This window comes from Macaca fascicularis, chromosome 2 (assembly GCF_037993035.2).
Source record: "Macaca fascicularis isolate 582-1 chromosome 2, T2T-MFA8v1.1".
Taxonomy (NCBI): domain Eukaryota; kingdom Metazoa; phylum Chordata; class Mammalia; order Primates; family Cercopithecidae; genus Macaca; species Macaca fascicularis.
The window spans coordinates 91680727-91706228 of NC_088376.1; the positions used below are offsets into that span (position 1 = coordinate 91680727).

General features: G+C 37.5%; 1 protein-coding gene across 31 annotated transcripts in view; it reads right to left on the reverse strand.

The window, feature by feature from the left end:
• PEX5L (peroxisomal biogenesis factor 5 like) overlaps positions 1-25502 on the reverse strand; it is a 244755-nt gene that overhangs the window by 111486 nt on the left and 107767 nt on the right. For 7 of the 31 annotated variants that reach the window (XM_045386585.3, XM_045386582.3, XM_074031435.1 and 4 more), the window contains one exon: positions 857-922. The exons of the other annotated variants lie outside the window; for them this stretch is intronic. In XM_045386585.3, the coding sequence (XP_045242520.2) occupies positions 857-922 (66 nt within the window). The remainder of the gene's footprint in view (positions 1-856; positions 923-25502) is intronic. 31 annotated transcript variants of the gene reach the window in all.

Genomic DNA, 25502 nt, shown 5'->3' on the forward strand with positions numbered 1-25502 from the left:
TAGAGATTTTATTCAGCAAATACATCAGTAGTATTTTCATATATGTATGTGTTTTGAAAAGTTTATATGGCCACAATTCATAGAATAACTGACTTCTGGAAGAATAAATGATAACTTGATTTCATTGCATAACAAATTGAGGTGCATAATGCTTCCAGGTTTCTTCTTTAATGAAGCAATGTGAACTTCCTAAAATGGAGATGCAAACAATTCTGAATTCTGGGAAAAGATTTATTATGGAACTATTAACTTGTTTAACATTTTATCAAAATATAAAAATTATTTGGATGAAACATTACACACTATAAACTTAGTACATCTTTATAAGCTACACTCATTTACAGACTAAATATGGTTTATAACAAATATTTTTGCAGCTTACATTTTTCAAAAGAACAAAGTCATTTGTGAAGAATTCTTTCCATGCTTCAGTAAGTTCTAATAATATAGCAATAAACAAAGTGGCATGCTTATATTTCAATTCCTATTATATTTAAAATAACAAATCTAATGTTACAAGGTATAATTTAATTTAAGAAAATAATAATTCAGATTCTTTTCTTGGGCTAAGAAAAAATGTCAATTGATAAGCATCTCAAAAAATTTCAGGTCAATTTTTCGGTACATTATTTATTTGAAATGCTACCAATCCATAAGCTACATAGAGATATTTCTTTACATGTGCAACTATAATAGCTAGAATTAGCAAGGGACATGCCATTTCACTAAAACAAAAACAAAAACAAAACAAAAATTAGTCCTTTCATGCTGAACTCTAGAACAAAGCAGTGGTCAGCTAGAAAGGATGTACGATAAATACATGCGGTGCTTTTTATTTCTTGCAGAAAAAACCCACCAAAGCCAGGGTCAGGTCACTTTTTTGAAGACAGTGCCACTTTTTCTTCAAGGTTACACCTACTACCTGAAAAGAGTCATGACACACCCATGTTAGAGACTGCTAGCAACTTTTTTCTTCACAGCCTTTTGGCTTTTGAGATAATACCCCATGAGCGTCACTGTTTTACAAGTGTGGTACAGTCTGAAGACAGAATGAGAAGGTCTGCCACAATGACATCTCCATGGTACCAGATACAGTGTCTAAAACCACTGCCAAATCAAGCGAATACACTCATGTATCAATGCAAGATTTCCCCCAAATCAAATTGCCTCCTCCACCTGTTATCTTAAAATCAAGCTGTGTTATTTCTGACTTGTCTATTTATCTCATGGGATGATGCTTCCAGAAATCAGAACCTGACTGATAATTGGCTTGGCAATTCATGAGACTTTACAAATTTGCTTTATCAGCAGCTCTGCAGGGCTGATGACAATATAACTGTGCAGGCCTCTTTCTTTTTTGAAGGCAGTAGCTTAAAACATTGTAAGATATATATGTAATTGTTCAGACTTCAAACTCAATTTTCAAAATATAACCACACCAAAGGGTCAGTTTTCATCTATTATGTGAGACAACATGAAGACAGCAACAATAAAATATACACTGAATATATATTCAAGCATATAAGCAGTTTATAAACTTTAGATAACATTGTCTATATGCTTCTATGCCACTCAGAAACAATGGAAAAGAATAGTGACATTTTAGAAGTTGCTTACTATATTGTGGTATCCTCCAGCAATAATTTCAGCCTATTTATTTTCAAGTAATATTTCAAAATCACTTTTTCCCACTTCCTGGTTTAATTTCTTGAAATAATGTTGACTGGAAAAACAATATCAGCATTAAGAGGAAACTTATTTTTCTCGATGCTTTCCTGTGGAAAATTCTTTGATATTTTTATTTCTTCCATCATTTGTTTCTTCACTTAGGAAATATACAGAATGACAGCTTTCCTAACAAATAATAATTCTAGAGAATAATCTTTTTATTAAATTCTATTATAAGAGCAGGCACAAATGAATGAAATACAGGGAGTCTAGCAGTGCCATTAACATTTATTAAGAAAACTCAGTCATGGTCCACTTATTTCCTTTTTTAAAATACAGAGCATAAGAAACGGCATACACAATACTGGACATCACAGGACCCTCTCCGGCTGGATACCAGACTGTGGAACCACCAGATGCTTCAGATGAGAAAGGTTGGACCTGTTTCACAGGGAAGGGGCTAAACTATTACAAAAAGCTACCACGTGCTGGGCACGCTGCTAAATGTTTGATATAATTTCATTTATTTGATCTCGTGATAACTCTGTGGGGTAGATATTATCTTCCATCGATAGTTGAGGACACTGAAGCCCAGAGACTGTGATGTGGCCAAGGCTTCAAAGCCATTCTGTGGCCGAGCCAGGACAGGAACCCAGACCTGTTTTCCAGGCTTTCCTGCTTCGTCTCTACCATCCCGGTGTCTGTTCACGTGGCTTAGTGAGGCTGGAGGGCTCTCCCTGCCGCCCTCACTGACTGCCATAAATGTCCATTGTTCATGATCTCGCTCAGATTTGGGGCAGCAGCCACTTCTCACTATAATCACATAAGCAAACATTTTCTGAGAAATAGCTTCTTTCTCTAGTCTGGAATGGTCAATAACTTCACTCACAAGCACGTTTCTAGTAACCTAAGTATTTCACATATATACAAACTTCTTTTTTATTCTGTAGATCTTAGTAGGTTTATAAGCTTTAGCATCTCTCTAATTCTTATTAAATACTAGCTAAATGCCATTAAATGTCACTTTTACTAAGACTTTCTTGAGATCCGTTTTGGTGCATAAAATACTTAAAGTATGCAATTCCACAGTTACACAGGCCACTGGTTTAGTTGCAGGTTCTATTACTTCTACCAAGGAATTTGTAATTTAAAACTTATTTTCATTCTTTTTAAACTCTCAACAATTATCCAGAGTTTCTTTATCAGAGATATTAAACAGAAGAAATTGAGATAGGTTAGATTAGGGGAAAAGTAAAAAAGATTACAATACTAGACATCTCTGCTAACCCCAAATTATCTAATGTATGAATTTTCAAAATAGTCTTCCTTTTGTTCTGATTATAAAAATTAATATACTTCTTGTCAAAAATTGATAAAAAACAGAACTAAGAAAATAAAATTAACAACCCTAATATTTTCATGAATTAAAAAATTATTTTGTTTTATAATACCAGCAATTAAGCAATTTTTTAGGCTGAATATTTAAAGGATAGATCTGCTACCATGAAGCCTACAAGGATGAATATATTGAATATATTTCTTTATGTATACATACATGTAAACAAACTCCTGACATCTATATATTTTTGTTTGTTTGTTTGTTTGTGAGACAGTGTCTCGCTCTGTCACCCAGGCTGGAGTGCGGTGGTGTGATCTTGGTTCACTGCAGCTTTAACCTCCTGGGCTCAAGTGGATCCTCCCACCTCAGCTTCCTAAGTAGCTGAGACTACAAGTGTGTGCCACCACACTCTGCTAATTTGTTAAAAATTTTTTTTTTTTTTAGAGATGGAGTCTTACTATGTTGCCCACGCTGGTCTCAAATTCCTGGGCTCAAGGCTTAGCCTTCCAGGGTTCTGTGATTACAGGTGTGACTCACCACACCTGGCACCATCTTTAGTTTTGCATATGCTAAAAAATTCTGGGCCCTGGATTAAGGACCTGCAAAAAACTAGCCACCAAAAGGCTAATTTTTGATGGCGGTTCTTGTTTCTCATGCACAGAAGCAAGATAAGCTTCTTTTACTTGGTGAGCTAAATGTCAAAGTTAGTGTCATAAATGTCATACTCTCTTCAAACTTCTAACACAGGAAAAGGTCAGGGCAATATTTTGCTGTGTCCTTTCCCAGTAAAGTGTGCCCCTGTAGATTTCTTCCAACATAGATTAGGGTTCAGGCCATGTTGGTTCTACCTTATTTCCTTCCCAAAGGAATGTTTTGTAAGTTTTAAAAGTAGTACGAATAGCTAAATCTTGACATACTCGTCAATCCTTGTTTCTAAACATTCTGAAAGAAGCACAGATCTTAGTCCTGAGTTCTAGTTTGCTTGCACTGTGGTCTGAGAGACAGTTTGTTATAATTTCTGTTCTTGTACATTTGCTGAGGAGTGCTTTACTTCCAATTATGTGGTCAATTTTGGAATAAGTGTGATTTGGTGCTGAGAAGAATGTATATTCTGTTGATTTGGGGTGGAGAGTTCTGTAGATGTCTATTAGGTCTGCTTGCTGCAGAGATGAGTTCAATTCCTGGAAAACCTCTCAACTACATGGAAACTGAATAACCTGCTCCTGAATGACTACTGGGTACACAACGAAATGAAGGCAGAAATAAAGATGTTCTTTGAAACCAATGAGAACAAAGATACAACATACCAGAATCTCTGGGACACATTTAAAGCAGTGTGTAGAGGGAAATTTATAGCACTAAATGCCCAGAGGAGAAAGCAAGAAAGATCTAAAATTGACACTCTAACGTCACAATTAAAAGAACTAGAGAAGCGAGAGCAAACACATTCAAAAGCTAGCAGAAGGCAAGAAATAACTAAGATCAGAGCAGAACTGAAGGAGATAGAGACACAAAAAACCCTCCAAAAAATCAATGAATCCAGGAGTTGGTTTTTTGAAAAGATCAACAAAATTGATAGATCGCTAGCAAGACTAATAAAGAAGAAAAGAGAGAAGAATCAAATAGACACAATAAAAAGTGATAAAGGGGATATCACCACCGACCCCACAGAAATACAGACTACCATCAGAGAATACTATAAACACGTCTATGCAAATAAACTAGAAAATCTAGAAGAAATGGATAATTTCCTGGACACTTACACTCTCCCAAGACTAAACCAGGAAGAAGCTAAATCCCTGAATAGACCAATAGCAGGCTCTGAAATTGAGGCAATAATTAATAGCCTACCAACCAAAAAAAGTCCAGGACCAGATGGATTCACAGCTGAATTCCACCAGAGGTACAAGGAGGAGCTGGTGCCATTCCTTCTGAAACTATTCCAATCAATAGAAAAAGAGGGAATCCTCCCTAACTCATTTTATGAGGCCAACATCATCCTGATACCAAAGCCTGACAGAGACACAACAAAAAAAGAGAAGTTTAGACCAATATCCCTGATGAACATCGATGCAAAAATTCTCAATAAAATACTGGCAAACCAGATCCAGCAGCACATCAAAAAGCTTATCCACCATGATCAAGTTGGCTTCATCCCTCGGATGCAAGGCTGGTTCAACATACGCAAATCAATAAACGTAATCCAGCATACAAACAGAACCAAAGACAAAAACCATACGATTATCTCAATAGATGCAGAAAAGGCCTTTGACAAAATTCAACAGCCCTTCATGCTAAAAACTCTCAATAAATTCAGTATTGATGGAACGTATCTCAAAATAATAAGAGTTATTTATGACAGACCCACAGCCAATATCATACTGAATGGGCAAAAACTGGAAAAATTCCCTTTGAAAACTGGCACAAGACAGGGATGCCCTCTCTCACCACTCCTATTCAACATAGTGTTGGAAGTTCTGGCTAGGGCAATCAGGCAAGAGAAAAAGATCAAGGGTATTCAGTTAGGAAAAGAAGAAGTCAAATTGTCCCTGTTTGCAGATGACATGATTGTATATTTAGAAAACCCCATTGTCTCAGCCCAAAATCTCCTTAAGCTGATAAGAAACTTCAGCAAAGTCTCAGGATACAAAATTAATGTGCAAAAATCACAAGCATTCTTATACACCAGTAATAGACAAACAGAGAGCCAAATCATGAATGAACTTCCATTCACAATTGCTTCAAAGAGAATAAAATACCTAGGAATCCAACTTACAAGGGATGTAAAGGACCTCTTCAAGGAGAACTACAAACCACTGCTCAGTGAAATAGAAGAGGACACAAACAAATGGAAGAACATACCATGCTCATGGATAGGAAGAATCAATATCGTGAAAATGGCCATACTGCCCAAGGTAATTTATAGATTCAATGCCATCCCCATCAAGCTACCAATGAGTTTCTTCACAGAATTGGAAAAAACTGCTTTAAAGTTCATGTGGAACCAAAAAAGACCCCGCATTGCCAAGACAATCCTAAGTCAAAAGAACAAAGCTGGAGGCATCACGCTACCTGACTTCAAACTATACTACAAGGCTACAGTAACCAAAACAGCATGGTACTGGTACCAAAACAGAGATACAGACCAATGGAACAGAACAGAGCCCTCAGAAATAATAACACACATCTACAGCCATGTGATCTTTGATAAACCTGAGAAAAACAAGAAATGGGGAAAGGATTCCCTATTTAATAAATGGTGCTGGGAAAATTGGCTAGCCATAAGTAGAAAGCTGAAACTGGATCCTTTCCTTACTCCTTATACGAAAATTAATTCAAGATGGATTAGAGACTTAAATGTTAGACCTAATACCATAAAAACCCTAGAAGAAAACCTAGGTAATACCATTCAGGACATAGGCATGGGCAAGGACTTCATGTCTAAAACACCAAAAGCAACAGCAACAAAAGCCAAAATTGACAAATGGGATCTAATTAAACTAAAGAGCTTCTGCACAGCAAAAGAAACTACCATCAGAGTGAACAGGCAACCTACAGAATGGGAGAAAATTTTTGCAATCTACTCATCTGACAAAGGGCTAATATCCAGAACCTACAAAGAACTCAAACAAATTTACAAGAAAAAAACAAACCACCCCATCAAAAAGTGGGCAAAGGATATGAACAGACATTTCTCAAAAGAGAACATTCATACAGCCAACAGATACATGAAAAAATGCTCATCATCACTGGGCATCAGAGAAATGCAAATCAAAACCACAATGAGATACCATCTCACACCAGTTAGAATGGCAATCATTAAAAAGTCAGGAAACAACAGGTGCTGGAGAGGATGTGGAGAAATAGGAACACTTTTACACTGTTGGTGGGATTGTAAACTAGTTCAACCCTTATGGAAAACAGTATGGCGATTCCTCAACGATCTAGAACTAGAAGTACCATATGACCCAGCCATCCCATTACTGGGTATATACCCAAAGGATTATAAATCATGCTGCTATAAAGACATATGCACACATGTGTTTATTGTGGCACTATTCACAATAGCAAAGACTTGGAATCAACCCAAATGTCCATCAGTGACAGACTGGATTAAGAAAATGTGGCACATATACACCATGGAATACTATGCAGCCGTAAAAAAGGATGAGTTGTGTCCTTTGTAGGGACATGGATGCAGCTGGAAACCATCATTCTCAGGAAACTATCGCAAGAACAGAAAACCAAACATCGCATGTTCTCACTCATAGGTGGGAACTGAACAATGAGATCACTTGGACTCGGGAAGGGGAACATCACACACAGGGGCCTATCACAGGGAGGGCGGAGAGGGGAGGGATTGCATTGGGAGTTATACCTGATGTAAATGACAAGTTGATGGGTGCTGACGAGTTGATGGGTGCAGCACACCAACATGGCACAAGTATACATATGTAACAAACCTGCACGTAATGCACATGTACCCTAGAACTTAAAGTATAATAATAATAAAAAAAAGAAATTGTTAACTATTGAAAAAAAAAAAAGCACAGATCTAGGTGTAAATAATTGGGAAGCATGGACAGAATTTGCTTTCCTTAAATAGAGATTCATATGTGGAATTTACAATCTATGATGAATTCACCATTGGTTCAGTGATCTGTTTGCAGCTGGAAAATGTGATTTACAACTCCTTAATAAGGGTAGTCAAGTTGCAGCAAAGAAATTGGTGCCTATCTATTTAAAATAATGACACAGGTTATTGAAAGGAAAGATTTCCAACTGACCCTCTATTTATTTCCCCCTTACTGTCTCTTTTTCCCCTCCAGCATTGTTTTCTCCATGCAACAGGTGCACATTTCTTCAGCCATCATCTTTTCTAGGAAGTCTTTTGGGATTAATTAGTTAGGAGTTACACTAATCACATTCTATTATATAACTCCTGGACCTTCCATTTGTGTTATGTGTTAATTGGCACTATTTGTTTTACCTAGACTGGGAATGTGATCAAATGCGGGAAGGAAGCAGGTGGGAGTAAGTCACGGATACCAATCTCTACAGTCTTTGATTCTAAGCCTCCACTTATGAACATTACTGGAATTCCATGGCCACCACATGTATACTCACTTTCCTTGGTCTGAATGATTGGAGCCGGGTGAGATTATGACTTTCATGGGCCCTAGGCACTTTTGGCTTCATGAGCTACTGCCTTAAAAAAAATCATATTCTATTACTACATTGGTATAAAGACAAAAATAATGCAGACTGTACTTATTATTATATATTAATTGTTACAAAATAGTCCATTGTGGGGGGTTCTGATTTTAAGAGAGAGTGAAGTTAAATCATTTTCATGCGTGCTTAGAAGTATTGTGAGCCCTGTGCACTGTGTCCACTATGCCAGGTGGATAAATTGGCCCTTCTCCTTCTGAGTTAGGGTCGTGTCCTCAATAGTGTGCTGTCCCTACTGCTGCTGTGCTGTCCCTGGAATGGCTGTCCTGGTCATCTCTGGGTGATCTATGCTGCTTCCACGTCCTGCATGCCCATCATGGCTGTTCCTGCCCTAACAGCCCCCTTGGCTACTGCTGCTGGCCTCACTGTTTTTGTTAAGGAAATCTTTCCTAACAGTACTCACAAGCCTTTGAAAAAATTTTTTTAAATTGACAAATAATAATTGCATGTGCTCACACAGCAGCTTTCATCTTGTAGTTCTTAAAACGTACTCTCTAAAAGCCTGGAGCCTTTAGACCCGAGGCAGAAAGCATTGGCGAGTAATATCCATGGCTACTCTTAAAATGTAATCTCTCCACCAGACAACAGGCCTCAGCCTACCTCAGGGTGGACTCCTGACCATCGGGGGGCGCTTCTGATCAAGTTGAGTCAATTTGTGCTCTTTTATTTTTATTTTTTTGTTAAAAAATTTAGTCTATTAGTCTTTTATAACCAGAGTCACTGATTGGCTCCAAAGTACTTCTTGCCATTTTTTTTTTTTTTCCTGACTATGCTGTTGGTCACCTGAGGAACAGAACTGTCCAATACCCCAAATTTCTGAGTTGTGCCTTCAGACTAAGCTCCTCCTTGGGACCTTGCTATTGTCTTTTATTTTGTAAACTATTCCTTGGCTGTGCCTCACTAATGAAACTGCCTTGTGAGAGCAAAGATTGTGTTAATATAATGTGAACCATTTCCGCATTGTTTGGTATAGTTCCCTGTGTGCACATAAACGCTCAGGTGCACTCAATAAATACATGTACTGGATATCTTTTTCAAATTATTTCATACTGAAATCACATTATATGGCCAACTTTGACAGAAGGTGATTTTGAATTAGATGAAAAGTTTTAATTAGACTCAAGGAAATAAAATAGTTTCAAGCAGCTAAATAAAAATGCTTTAAAATTAATAAGATGTTGCCAGGTAAAGATGCTTAAAACCGGCTCTGACGGACAGATAAGGCTTTATTTTTAATTAGTAAGATCCCTTTGTCCACAAACAATTACCATTTGTTTGTTCTTTTGAGAGGATTACACGTTCCCCTATCTCAGTCTTACCATGTCCCAGGGCTTATTTACCCTCTGTGTTTTGCAAGCAATCTTACAACAATGGTCAAGGTAATAATACTTGATCTTCATTCACTTATGGCTGGCTTTGAATCAGTCAAGTTTTACTCTCAGGTTTCTCTGATGAGTGTGGCTCTAAGTTACTAGAGATTATTTTATCCTAAGGATGAGCCTCTCTATTATGCACCTGCAAGCAACTTTTCCTATCTAGGGTGGTCTGTCTTAAAACTATTTTTTTGTTTTTAGCCTTTGGCCTTACAATGAGGCTGGCATAAATAATACATATTTCATAATTAATAAGTAAATTTAGAAAGATATGTTGTTTTATTTTTTGTATGATAAATCCCAAATTTATTATATTTTGAGAGGCCTTTGAAGATTGTGTGAAATATGTAACAAAAAATGTAATCCCAATTAAACGTTATTGGTATTATTTTTCAATTCCTTGTCAAATATCTCAGATCATTTGCAAACAGGGACTTTTTGGTGTTATTTTTAAGTAAAGGAAAATGACTAAAATACAAAGATATAGAAATTACTTCTTCTAGAAATTCTGCCCTGCCTCCCCAAAGAGAATAACTCTAGACTGTTTGTACCTTACTTGCACAAATGGATGGACATCTTAGCATTCAAGAGAAAGTAAAGCATGAGAATCATTCATCATTAACATAGGTAGTTGCATAGACTATGCTGAAGCAATGGTGTTTTGGGCATAGGGGGAGGTGAGACATAGCCTCTTTTTGAAAGGAAGTAGTGAAAGAGGTCTTGAGGCCTGGTTTCTCAGTGCATTTTATGATTGGAAAGTATTCCAAAGTAAATATAATAAATAAGATTCCCTGCAGGTAAATACAAGGTCAAGACAATGAAACTGTTCCCTTGGATTCATATGATCTCTGGAATTCTTTTTTTTTTTTTTTTTTTGAGACGGAGTCTCACGCTGTTGCCCGGGCTGGAGTGCAGTGGCGTGATCTCGGCTCACTGCAGGGATTAGATGTATTTCCCCAATTTCTTGCCTCTAGTAAATAAAATACATATACCAAATTTTAAAAAAAAAGTCACAAGGAAGAATTTCATCCTCCTGCCAAATTGGAGGCCACTAAATGTTGAAGATCATTATCTTGGAGCAAGAAGATTGAATTCTCCTTTTTTTTCTTTATTTTTGAGATGGGGTCTCCCTCTGTTGCCCAGGCTGAAGTTCAGCGGCACAATCATAGCTCACTGTAAACTTGAGCTCTTCGACTCAAGTCATCCTCCTGCCTCAGCCTCCTGAGTAGCTATGACTACAGGTGTTCACCACAGTGTGTGTCTAATTTTTAATTTTTTTGGTAGAGGTAGAGTCTTGCTATGTTGCCCAGGCTGGTCTGAAACTCCTGGCCTCAAGTGATCCTCCTGTCTTGGCCTCTCATTGTGCTGAGATTACAGGCATGAGCCACCATGTCTCGTCTTCCCTCCTTTTTTAAAGATGAGAAAAAAACTGTATGTTAAATATACCGTTACTAAATTATTGAATGTAAGAGCAAACTTATCCAGATGTCATAAGGTAGAATTATATTATATCATTTTTATTCCAGAGGAAGGCAATTAACTAGTGAATTGGAATTCACCCCCTTTATGAATAAGCCTGACTATTCAGTAGTCTTCTCTGTGGCTTTCCTCATTTTCTGGCAGGTGCAAGTGTTTTTATCAGCTCGTTCCCCAGTCGCCAAATGTCCCAGTTTTGTTGATATAACTTAAGAAAAGTAAACTACAGAAACTAGGCCAGGTTTACAAGCTACTAGCCAAGAAGGTCTGCAGCTAAGGTACTCCATCTGCCTGACTTCCCTGAAACAGCTCCAAGACAGAAGCTGAGACTTTGGGAATTCCTATTCTAAAATTGTGCAACTGACTCTGGCACCTCTGCTTATCCACATTTCCCTGGAGGTCATTGGCAATGTGTGGGTTGGCTCCTCATAATGCTGTTGGGTTCCTTGAAAGCAGATGAATAATAGTCTCTCACTTTGTGGAGAAGAGTTAGGAAAAGTATAGAAAGACCTTAAAGCTGCAAGCCACAGACAGCATGTAGCTGGGGGCGGTCAAGGTGATTACCAGCTCACGGAGCCAGTGGAGCCTAAGTGGTCAGTGGAGAAGAAAGTAGGAAGGCCATGTGGCATTTTGGCACCAACACCCAAACTGGAGTCAGAAGAGAGGAGTTTCAGTCCCAGCTCTGCCTTTTATAAACTCTTCTCTCTAAACTCCTGTTTTACCTTTTGAAAATAGGATGGCATTACTGTCTACATAGATTTTTGAGAATTACATGAAATAGCACACATGAAAGCACCTTCCACAATGCCTGGCACGTAGTAGGTACTGAAATATGAATTGACTGTGAACTATGACTGCTAAGCTCATGGGCTCCGTTGGCTTAATTGTCTCTATGAGATAGGTGGCAAAGTATGCAATCTTTTGCTTGTATTCATCCATTGAGAAGTGGCATTGGTTCTCCTATTCTTACTGTTGCAGAGTATTCTATCATCTGAAGGTACCACAATTTACCCATTTAACTGTTGATGGATATTTGGATTCTTCCAGTTTAGGGCAATTATGGAGAACACTGTAATGAACTTGAATTTAGAAGCCACAGGGGACATAAGAAGACCAAATAAAAGAAACTGAAAAATAGATGTGAAAAGAGCAGAGAGACTTAAATATCAGCAATAGAAGCAGCAAATAATGAATGTACGGAGAAAATGTCTTATCCATGAGCAAGTTAAGAGGAAGTCTGAGTCTCTGTAGCCAATAAGCAAAGACAAATGTTGACATGACTTGAATTAAAAGAGACTAATAGGGTACAGAGATCAAGGATCAGAAGCAAGACCAGGATGCTGAATCTAGCCACCAGCAGATAATAACAAACCAGTTTCTAATGATTTGGGATTAATAACTGTTAGGAGCTGAGTTGTGTACTCCCAAAATCATAAGTTTTCCTATCTCATAGATACTAAGCCCCATTATTTAAGATTGTGACTGTGTTTGGAAACAGGGTTGTTAAAGAGGTAATTAAGTTAAAAGGAAGTCATTGGAGTGGGTCCTGATCCAATATGACTGGTATTCTTATAAGAAAAGGAAATTAAGACACGGACATTCACAGAGGGAAGACCATGTGAAGACACAGGAAGAAGACATCCACTGACAGCCAAGGAGGGTGGCCTTTGAAGAAACCAACCCTGCCGACACCTTGATCTCAAGCCTCCAGCCTCCAGAAATGGGAGAAATAAAATAAATTTCTATGGCTTAAGCCACCAATCTGTGGTGCTGTGTTATGGAAGCCCTAGTAAACTAAACAGTAATAGAACAGCCACCCATGAATGACTACAAAGTGGTCTTACTCTTACATCTCTGTTTAGAAAAATCCAAAAAGAATTCGCTAACAATGTTACTTTAAACCTTCTGAGCTAATTCCTTTTGTGGTTTCTAGTCTGTTCAAAAGGACTTCACAGGTATTGAAAACCAGAAATTTGGAAGCGTTGGCCTCGTACAACATGCCACGACCTAATTGTCAGGGAGAGTTGCCCAAAATAAATTTAAATGAAGATTGTGCCTCGAGTGGTCAATCAGTGCCAGCAGAGCTGTGCTTTCTCTCACTAAATGGAGGTTTTAGTCACATGGCCTCAAATTATAGTTTTGAACTGCTTGAAAACAATTGTCTTGTGAAAAAGCAAATTTCTTTTGATTTCTAAATGTGAATGCTCCAAAGAAGCTATTTGTTTCCAGCTAGAAGTTTATTAAATTATATACACTTAGAGGTTTCTATTAGTTAATATAGACATTAGTCAAATATACAGTTGATATTGTATGTAAACAGAGAACAAATTTAAGAAAGAACATTTGGAAAATAATATGTACTACTGATAGTTTTTAAATTTTATTTGAAGAAAGCTCTTGCCAATAACTGTAGCGTATTTTGGGGCAGGGCTTACACCTTGTCTCTGCTGTCAGACACAGCCTGACCCGTTTCAACTTATAAACGAAGACATTAGCTTTGATGATATCCGTTGGGGACTTTAGATGAGTTAGAACCCTGGGAGTGCCAGAATGTTTTAATAAAGCCAGTTTCCCTTTTTCTAATCACCATAAATGTATACTTCACCTTTCTGTTGGTATGCAGATGATGTACAAGTTCATTTTACTTTTCTATCAAACTTTCTGGTTATAATCACAGTACTGATTCATTTCAACTGTAGAACACCTGTTAAAAATGTCAATAGACATGAAATTTGCTCTTGGAGCTACCATTTAAGTACTTATTAAAAGAAAAAAGCCCTCTACATTCTCTTCCCCACCATACTTATTGACATTCATGAAGCTAAGAGGCTCGGCTGTGAGTACAACCAGGTAGCACACTCCAGACAGAAGAATTCCAGTGGTTTTGAAGCCAGTGTCTGGGCTGTGCTTAGACTCAAGTTCCACAATCTATATTCCATATTTCTGTTCTTAGAGGTTTGCCTCAACTGACAAAACAGAAGGGGAAGAAAATAGTTGTCAAGTGCCGGCCTTTTGTCGTGTGTTATTCTATTTGCTTATGAATTCCAAGCTGCTGAGGGATACCCTAGCCCAGTGGGATGTGGCAACATAGCTTTATATATGTGTGTTTGCTGAGGTTAGGCAAGGTTTCTGTTGATAGAACATGGGACATGGTGTGAGGAAACAGAGTTTGAGACTCAGAAACAATAATACTTTCTTGTGTGATCTTGGGCAGACATCTTTTCTTCTCTAAGCTGGAGAGTGCCAATGATATGAATAACTGCCTCACTGACATGGCAGAGTTTTTGTGAGGATAAAGTGGGTAATATATGTAAAAATAAGAATTCAATATGCTCTAATAATGTTATAAATCAGCAAAATCCTATTAGCTGAGTAAATTATTTTCCATGCGTATTTGGGAGTGCATAGAATCTGAAAGGACTATTTATATAATTTGAAATAGTAACTTGATAATGCTACACTGTAATGAAAAAGTTAATGGACTTCTAACAACAGAAATCCAAAGCAAGTCTGGATCTGGCCCGTTACAGTTGCAGTTGCAAAACTCCAAGGTACGGTAAGATTGCTAATGAATTCACAGAATGTTTTATATGCTCTAGGATTGACAAATATAGAATCATGTTAAGAAATCTATCCAACCATAGTTATATAATCACAATAAAAAAGATAACTTTCAACTTTTAAAGTCTAAGAAAGGATTCAAAATAGAAGACTTTAAGACTGCTGGAATAGTTCAAGCAATTCCAAAAGTATATATTTCTACTAATTAGTACACTGGTTTGTCTGATGAATTATAAATAGGCATCACATATCTTGTTTCCAATTTGGAAAGACTAGAACATTTTGGTGGACCGTTTAGTTCATAAAGGTATTGGATCGTTTCTACTCTTTATTGGGCATGGAACATAATTGCCTGTATCTTTCTATCTCCTATACTGGAAATACGCCCATGCTCTGTGTCTCAAGCCATTATTAACGAACAGAAGATTAATTTGATAATATTGGTTTCAAGTTGCTTATAAAGTTTTTCTCAATCTGCTACAAATGGACTCCCTGCTAACTCCTACATTTTCTTCTTTCTAACTCTCAGATATATATCAAAAGAGACTAAATTAACATTTAAAAGTGGTTTGGCCTGAACCCAGTTCAATCTGCTAAATAATGAATTATGGCCTTTTAGGTCCAAAGATAAAAGCAACTACATGATACTGATATTTTATGAGGCAGGTTGAAATTTATACTAATTCTAGGTACATGTTATACATACAAAAAGTTAATCCTTTAAGATCCTAGTTATTCCTACATAAACTTATGCTATTTATTTAAATTAAACTTTTAAAAGGTTCTCAGAAAGTAGAAGAGGTTTTTAAGTCCTCCACTGAAGCTATTCGTATAAACACTGAATTAAAGAAATCTCAGAATCTTTTAAGCCTATTAGAATTTATGTTTGAAAATTTAGAATTGCTCTAATCTGCACTCCCCTATTAATAATATCACAATATTTCCTTTTAGTCACATATAATCTGTTGAAGTACAATAAGAAAAAAACCTGATTAACCAGCATTCTCAATTATTTTTTCCAAAAAATGTCATGTTTAGGAAAAAAATGCCAAGCAAACCAATTTGTTTAAAGGATTCTAAAGATTCCAAGTCATGGTCCACAGTCAATATATATTCAGCCCCAACTCTGACAATTATATCTAAGGAAACATCCATTAAGGAAAGATGAGTAGGTAAGAGCCCTCAGGCCTGTAATATCCTCGTCCTTCAAAGAAAAAATTAGGTTTAGCATATTGTACTTAGTAATGTAGAATGAAGTATTCACACGTTAGAAAGACTTGCTACTAAGAAATGGTGTTTTGTTCCCTTTAGTGAGTCTTGAGGTGATGAAAAGTTTCAGCTAATTAGAATAGCCAAATGCCTTTGAGTGTTCTCATTAATCAAAATGGTATGGTATTTCTTCTGCTAGACTTAAAAACACAGAAACTTGTTTTTAATTTCTTATAGTTAATGGCTGATTTTCTCAAAGTGTTGCCACCAAGGTCACAGAAGGAAGTTATTTCAAAGGCTTACCTTTCCTTAGGCCATCACAGTTACTTTAGCTCTAAATTATACGTCTACCAGTAATTTATTCAATGGTATAAAAATATAGACTCATTTTTTGGTTTTGTTTCCATTTATAATAAACTTCTTTAAAGATCTCATTGCAAATTATTTTAAGAGATTTTAAGTTTCAGTAAAAACTTAACCTAATCTGTTGTAGGGCTTTTTATATTTAACTCATCAAGATTTAAAAATTGCAGACATGTTTTTCCTTTTTTTCTCAAGAACTTAAAACAATTTGCTCAGTAGGCTTAGAGTTTGAGCTTTTCTTTGAAAAGTGAAAATAAAGATATTTGCATTTTTCCTCATTAAAAGTTGCTTATTTTCTTAGAGAATATTTACTTGGAAATAGAAATGTATTTCTTGCATTTGGATATTTTAATATCATAGTGTTTTTTGCTACAAGAATAAAACAAAAGCTATGTCACAGTAAACAAAGAAAGTGACTGACAGTTTTTGCAAGAACTTAACTTGGATTCATATATTACAGAATTCATTGTCTAGCTAGGTCTTTGTTGATTAGTACCGTAGAATTTTATTTGTTTTTTTCAGCTTAGAGTCTGTGAATGTCGATGATTTTATTTTTAAGTTACATCATATCATGTTAACATTTTTATCTCTTTCTCCTTTTCTAAAATGAGCAATGAAATTATACACTTTAGAACTCTAGGATCTTTTATAAATATGATTTCTCTGTATATGATATTTGTGACTGCACAGGCAAGAGCAAGGACCGATAAAAACACACCAACTGGATCTTTTCTTTGATTAACAGAGATTGGTGTTTTAGATAGCAGACATCTCTTTAGGTGCAAACATGGCTGTTAGAATGTCACTCTTATTACAGGGTGCCAAAGTTCCACAGAGAATAGTCCAAACTGTAAGAGTTGCTTGGCATCATGGAATGGTCTTGAGGAAAGGGACTCTTGGAGCCCTTTTCTCTACTTTGATGTGCAAGATCTTCTTCCATCACTTCCTCCCCCACAGTACTACACTAGCCAGCTCTACTACCCTACTCACCATTACACATTAAGTCTGTAGAGGTCCAAGTTACTGTGCTCTCTCTCTGCAGAGGCTGTTTCCTTCACTTGGAATTCCCTTCTTGTCATCTTTACGTGGTGAATTACACATATTCTTCCAGATTCAGCTCAATCACCACTTTTTTTTAAAATTGAAGTCTACACTGTGATTTTCTTAAAGTTGGATATTGGTTCTCATTCTGTTTTGTGTTGTCACAAAGTCATGTGGGCACAAAGGTGTTAAATGAAGTCTTGCTGGATGGATGAATGAAGGCATGAATGGACTGATAGGTGATATACCTGCTTAAGACTCTTTGAGGTTTCTTCCAAAGTCAGGTTACAGAAGGATAAAACCATCTCCTTCCCAAACCTCTCCACTAACATCCAAGGCAAAGACTAGGGATGGTGATGGTTCCTGGTTAAGAATTTAATGGAGTTCTCCTCAGTGATAATTTTAAAACTTTTGATCTCTGTAGCCAAAAGAAAGGTTGTTATGAGTTTATGGCTCAGCCATGGGACATTTTTATATTTTCTGCAAAGCCTTTGTAGGGATAGTGAAAATCATATTTACTTTAAATTAAAATATAGTAGCAGTTTGGACAGGGAGAAAGGAAAGAAAGAAGATTGGCTAAAAAAAAATCCTCTACATTATCTAATTAAATAAAATAATTTAATGTAAACACCTTCTATAAGATGCAGCCTTTTTGCTTGTGATTGAGAATGGAGCCAAGTTTTGCACTCACATTGACAAGGTGTGGAAGAAGACAAAGAAGTGATTTCTTTGTATGCTTTGCTCAGTGTTATACATGTAAAGCCAAAAAAAGCACCTGACACAGAGCAGGTACTCAAATATTTGTTGAATGATTTTTTAAAAATCCACAAAAATCTTTGATATAGCAGAAGCAGGAACTCATAGTCAGAGAAGTTAGCATCCCCAGAATCCAAAGAAATCTTGTGAGGCAGTGCTGGGATGGGAGGTTTTGAATTTTACAGTGCAGTAGTGCTTTGAGTCAATCTTTTCTGGATCTGAAGATTTAGGAAGACCTTGCTGGCATAGAGATTAAATAAAATAAAAGAGAAGAAACTATAACTTTAATCAAAGATGCCTTAAGGAAGAACTAGTACATTCATGTTCAGTGGTATTGAAACCAACACAAATTACCTTAGTGATGAGAGATGTGCAGAAAAGTCACTCAATTTTTGAAGATTGTTGGAAAAAGTTGAAAATTGTAGTGATGGATTCTGTGAAAATAGAGTGCTTATGTGTTCTGCCTGGAGGAAGGTAGAGAGCAGTTTCTGACTTTCTGAATTAAACAATTTCCTGAACAATCTGAGAATAAAGGAGGCACATGGAGGGTGTTTATAAAGGTCACCCCTGGAGAAGATGGCTGTGTATCAGATGCATTCTCTACTTTGAAGCCTCCAGGAATAGAGCACTTCTTTATTTGGTGTGTGACAGTGAATATAACAATTTCTGCTTCTAAAGAAACTACTCAGAACTGTAAACTTATTTGAAGAGTGTGATGGTCCAAAGAAGAGATAGGCATCAGAGCATCCAGTTAATAAAAATAACTACCAAAATGGTATTCAGCATGTTATAAAGTTTCCAGTTGAATCTCACAAACACCTCTTTGAAGTGGATACCATTATATCCTCATTTCACAAAAGAGATACTTGAAGCTCAGAGAGAATAACTTAAATCAAAGCCAGTAGCCTAGTAATAGCAGCAGTAGTAGTAATGGTAGTAGTAGTAATAATCACTTATCGAGTATCTAAAATATACCAGGTGTTGTGCTATATGCTTCGTATATATTTTGATAGTACAGTCATGCATTGCTTTATGACAGGGATACAGTTTGAGAAAAGTACTATTAAACAATTTCATCGTTGTGTGGACACTATAGAGTGTACTTACCAAAACCCACATGATATAGCCTCATATACATCTAAGCTGTATGGTATAACCTATTGCTCTTAGACTCCAAACTTGTATAGCATGTTACTGTACTGAATACTGTATGCAATTATAACACAATGGTAAGCATTTGTGTATCCAAACATATCTAAACATAGAAAACATACAGTAAAAATATAATATAAAAATAAAAAATGGTACACCAATATCGGGTACTTACCATGAATGAAACTTGCAGGAGTGGAAACTGCTCTGGGTGAGCCAATGAGTTTGAAGGCCTGAGACATTACTGTATACTACTGTAGACTTTATAAACACTGTATCCTTAGGCTACACTAAATTTATTTTAAAAAATTTTCTTTCCTTAATAATTAAATTAAGCTTAGCTTACTGTAACTGTTGTACTTTATAAGTTTTTAAATTAACACCCCCCCCCTTTTTTTTGAGACAGTGTCTCACTCTGTCACCGAGGCTGGAGTGCAGTAGCATGATCTCGGCTCACTGCAACCTCTGCCTCCTAAGTTCAAGTGGTTCTCCTGCCTCAGCCTCCTGAGTAGCTGGGATTACAGGTGCACGCCACCGCTCCCAGCGAATTTTTGTATTTTTAGTAGAGATGGGGTTTCACCATGTTGGCCAGGCTGGTCTCGAACTTCTGACCTCAGGTGATCCACCCGCCTCGGCCTCCCAAAGTGCTGGGATTACAGGAGTGAACCACCACACCTGGCCTAAAAAAATCCTTTGTGATCCTTTTGTAATAACACTTAGCTTAAAATACAAACACATTGTACGGCTGTAAAAAATATATATTTCTGTGTGTGGTATCCTTATTCTATAAGTTTTTTTTTTCTATTTTTAGATTTCTTTCTCTTTTTTTCTTTTAAAAAATCTTGTTAAAAACTAAGGCACAAACATGTTCATTAGCCTAGGTCTACACAGGGTCATGATCTTCAGTATCACTCTCTTCCACCTCTACATCTTGTCCCACTGGAAAGTCTTCTGGGGCAATAACATGCATGGATCTGTCATTTTCTATAATAAAAATGTCTTCTTCAGGAATCCTTCCTGGCAGACCTGCCTGAGGCTGTTTTACATCTAACTTTTTTTTTTTTTTAAATAAGCGGAAGGAGTGTACTCTAAAATAATGATAAAATGTATAGTTAAGTAAATGTATAAACCAGCAACATAGTTGTTTATTGTCATGATCAAGTATTATATACTATACATAATTGTACATGCTAGGCTTGTACAGCTGACAGCACAGTAGTTTGTCTTCACCAGCATTCCCACAGACAAGTGAGTGATGCAGTGAGCTATGACGTTAGCACTGCTATGATGTCAGTGGTGATAGGTATTTTTCAGTTTCATTAAAATCTCATGGGACCACTGTCATATAAGTGGTCTGTTGTTGACCGAAATGTCTTTCTTTTTTGAGATGCAGTTTCTCTCTTATTGCCCAGGCTGGAGTGCAATGGCGTGATCTCGACTCACCGCAAACTCCGCCTCCCGGGTTCAAGCGATTCTCCTGCCTCAGCCTCCTGAGTAGCTGGGATTATAGGCGTGCACCACCACACTCGGCTAATTTTGTATTTTTAGTAGAGATGGGGTTTCTTCATGTTGGTCAGGCTGGTCTTGAACTCCTGACCTCAGGTGATCCACCCGCCTTGGCCTCCCAAAGTGCTGGGATTAAAGGCATGAGCCACCGTGCCCCACCTTGAAACGTCTTTATGTGGAGCATGACTGTACCTAAATCACAATTCTTTGAGGTATATGCTTTCATTATGACCATTTTAAAGATGCAGAAACGGAGACCCAGAGAGGTGAACTGGGAAGAACTAGTAAGCCTCAGAGTGGGACAGAACCCAGGCTCTGGCCTCAGGGTCTGTGCTTTTAACTCCTAGGTTTTGTTGCCTCTCATGAGAGCTGGATTACAAGCCAAGTTTGTGTATACTTAGGCCCATGTTGTCAGCCATGATCCTCTACTAGTGCTAGGTTCTACTTGGCGGTACTTCACAATTTCAACTGTCATCCATTTTTTTCTTGGGCAAAAGCATACGGATTCCAAGTAGCAAAATCTGGATACGTTCATATTTTTATACAGGTCACACATTTGGTGGGTATGGTAAAATCCAGGATTTGGGGATAGGTACGTTTGACCTTCAAATTTATGCTCTTTCTTCTAGAAGGCACTGTGATAGTTTTATGTTAAAATAAAATTCTTGAAGACAGTGTGGTGCAGTAGCTTTTTAAAGTGTCACTGAAGTGGCTCATTAGTAAAACTCCCTTTCTACCTCTCTCTGGACCAAGGAGGCAAAAAGCCTAAATTTCAGTCCTAGTACTCCCACTTAGAAGGGCGTGGCAAGGTTGCCTTTCTGAGCTTCTCTGTTCTCATCTGTTAACATGAGAATAATGATACCCGTTTCACAGTGTTGTAGCCAAGGAACCCAGTGCAGGAAGTTAATATTGTGGGCATTTGAGAATCAATAATTTCTTCTTTCTTTTTTTCTTCTTTCTCCCTCATCTCTCCTTTATCTTGGGCAAGACAGCAAATACCATGAATTTTCAATGGTATAAGCACTATGCTACAATTGATATGTATTTGTGGACACTCCTGTGACACATCCACAGACAGTAGAGAATAAAATAAAAGGGTTCTTACAGAATGAAAACATATGAGTTTTTTTTAGGGTCCTCAAGTTCTACTCAATTCTCCAGTGTACTGTATATCTCAGGCCAGCTTAAGGACAGCTGTGGATTTGGAAGAATATTTCACAGATTCTAAGACTTCCTCAAGTACTGCCTCATTCTATGCTCTAGTGGCTTCACATCTGTACATCCTGGATTGTTTTTTTGTGTGTGTACACCAGTAACCAGTAAAATGGAAAAGCAAGGTCAGGGAAGTAACAAGACACTGCCAAACTCTTTATGTGGGAGATCAAATAGAATCCTTGAAACACTCCAGCAAAGTAGGTTCTAATACTTCCTTTAATAATACTTAAGTTAAAGTGGCAGTGGTGGGATTTGAACCTGGGTTGGCTTAACTTTGAAGCTGGAAATCTTCCCACTACCACAGCAAGCTGCCTCTCTCTAGGTACTTGATAAGTGTGTACGAGCTAAATAGAAATCATTTTTAGGCTTGTGAAAACCTTTCCCAGACTTACTTGTTGTTAGGGGCTCAGTCTTGCATTTTGGCAAATGATTAGGGGCTCTTTCGCAAGCACCGCCGAGTCACACTTGATGGAACACCGGCTCCATTCTGCTTAGGAATGCAGGGTCAGACTTTAGCAGAATGTTTTTTTTTCCTCTTGAGTAATTTGTCTGCAAATAGGTTAGGCTGCCATTGGGTGAGCAGTCGATGTGCCTTGAGTAGGCGGTCACGATCTGGACATACAAGCAGGCACTTCCACACTCAACTCTATCTTTGAGGCAAGAAGATAAAAAACAAATAACTGTTTTTTTTTTTTTTTTGAGATGGAGTCTCGTGCTGTTGCCTAGGCTGGAGTGCAATGGCGCGATCTCAGCTCACTGCAACCTCTGCATCCCGGGTTCAAGCAATTCTACTGCCTCAGCCTCCCTAGTAGATGGGATTATAAGTGTGTGCCACCATGCTTAGCTAATTTTTGTATTTTTAGTAGAGACGGGATTTCACCATGTTGGCCAAGCTGGTCTCGAACCTCAAGTAACCTCAAATGATGCACCTGCCTCAGACTCCCAAAATGTTGAGATTACAGGCATGAGCCACTGTGCTTGGCCAACTTTTTAAGGATAGTTAAATGTTAGAAGTGCTTACCTTTCTTAACTCTGTAGAGAGACACCTGGCAAAATGTCCATTAGGAAAACAAGAAGGAGGTGTTCCTTCAGGCTCCCTGCTCTCACATTTATTCTCTGGAGGCAAAACTGAATGGAGTGGAAAGAGGGAGCCTCACAGTTCTCATCTGAGTGGAACCTCCGTTATGTCTGTCTGTCATCTCTCTTCCCAACCAGAACCAGTGTGCTGCCCTCCAGGTGGTTTCTCCTTTCTTCATCCTGTTCTTTTTAGAGGGAAATTTACTCAAGTTTCTTTCTCTCCCTTCTCAATTTCTTCTTGATTGAGTTGGGTTGGGCCTTTTATAAAATCAAATTTGTGTGTAAGCATCCATCCCTCAGCTTTAAGTGAGGATCTGAAACATCCATTTTTGTGATGCAGAGTTTAAATCAGACGCATTTGAAAAAAATAGATTATGTTTTTAAGTGGGAAAAGGGATAGGCATTAACAGATAACTTTTCATATAACAGGTTAACAGGTGTACATTATGTGTTTGATCTTACAAAATAAAGGTATTATCCTGTTCTATTTTAGAAAAAGGAGATCTATTCAGAGAGGTTAAACTATATTCCCAAGATCACTGGGAGAATACATATCTACTCTCAAGACATGCCTTAATAAACTTTTCATGTCTTTACAAACTTAAGCTCCTTAAGTACAGGAGCCACATTAATTTTGTTCAATATGGAATCCCCATCATCTAAAAGAGTCCTTGGCACTTAATAAATGCTCAGAAAGTATTTTTGAATGAATTTATTTGTACCTTGCTACATAATGGATATAAGTTAACTTCAAAAATTAATAAAATAGAAACAGAAAACACAATGTATACACAGTATAATATATACACAGTATTTTTACAAAGGAGAAAACAATGATACCCCATTTTCCTAAGCCTCTTACTACTAACCAAGGACACTGAACCCTAATCAATTACACAAGTTTTTGGTTTTCTTAAGATAGAAAGCAAACCAATTGCTCAAGACACATACAGCTCTTCCAGAAATAAATCCCCTAGGAAATTGTACCCTAAAAGGTGGTACTTGGTAACATAATGAAGTCCTAAAAATATCTTTAAGGGAGGTATGGTAATAAATGGGAATTTTTAGGACTCTAATGTGATGCTATTGGGTAATGTGGAAAAACACAGTAAGCCAAAAGCATCACATCAGCCAAAAGTATCTCTTTTCATATTAGCCAATAGCACATCACACTAGAGCACAATACAACAAACATCATCATGTAAATCAAACAGGTGCTTAAGGAACTCGCAGAATGAAGGCTTTTCCTCAAAGAATCAGTTTGCGCAAATAGTTCCTATCTTTCTGATGTTGGTAACTCACATTTGAACTAAATTACAAATGTATTCTGTTCAATTATTTGCTTGGAGTTCATCTGAAGTTTTTCATGTCTAACCTCTTGATCTTTACAACTATTCTTCCAGTACTTTGTAACCTATCAAGTGTCATCACAAGAGCTATGAAAGTGAAGAGAGACATATGTTATCTAAGAATCTGAGAGAGATGACTCAGTCAGCATCCTCTCCCTTGGTGTACAATGGTGGGGACAGCTACCAGCTACTGTGTCATCTGGAGCATGACAATGAGAACACAGACACTGGATCGTCCTGATATAGCCTGCAGTCCATCTGGGCCTCCAGACATTCATTTGCATTTGCATTCATGTGCATCCCCTACTACTCCAACTCCTACACCTTTTGGCAGGAAATATCCACACAGCTGGATTGGATTCATAAGATGTTTTTATTTTTTGCCTCATTAAACTCTAGTTTCTCTCAAGCAAAGTGTGTTTTCTTTATATTCCAGCCCAGAAATCATTTAACAGGAAGAAGACATCTCAGAGATGTGCTTCGAGAAAAGGCTTAGGAATGGGGCGCAAAAACATATTGCATTCACATAATTATCTCTCCTCTCCTCACCCCCCACACCCCCAGCACATAATGTATATTCTGTAAAAAGTTCTCTCTGGAGCTCACTAGACAGACTTGTAACTGCTGGGATTATGATTTGTTGCTTGTAAGATTATGGATCACGGAGCAGTAAATCAACCAGTCAACAAATATTGCCAAGCACTGTCCCAGGTTGGGGGAATGTGGCAAACAAGACAGACAGATGTAATCTTTGTGGAGTTTAGGATTTGGAAGAGATGAGAGATATTACACAGATAATTTCAAGGATGGTAAATGCCATTAAGGAGAAAGTACGAGATGCTTTGGGAAGAGACAACAGTGGGATGTAAGATAAACACCTCTTCCTTTATTTAAATGTGCCAGGAAGATAGCTTTCTCCTGATTGTCCAGTGCTGTTTTTAGAATTTGAGTGCTTCCTCTTTTTTTTTTTTTTTTAGAAGGAGTCTCGCTCTGTTGCTCAGGCTGGAGTGCAGTGGCACGGTCTCGGCTCACTGCAACCTCTGCCTCCTGGGTTCAAGCGATTCTCCTACCTCAGCCTCCCCAGTAGCTGGGATTACAGGCACATGCCACCACGCCTGGCTAATTGTTTGTATTTTTAGCAGAGACGGGGTCTCACCATGTTGACCAGGCTGGTCTCGAACTCCT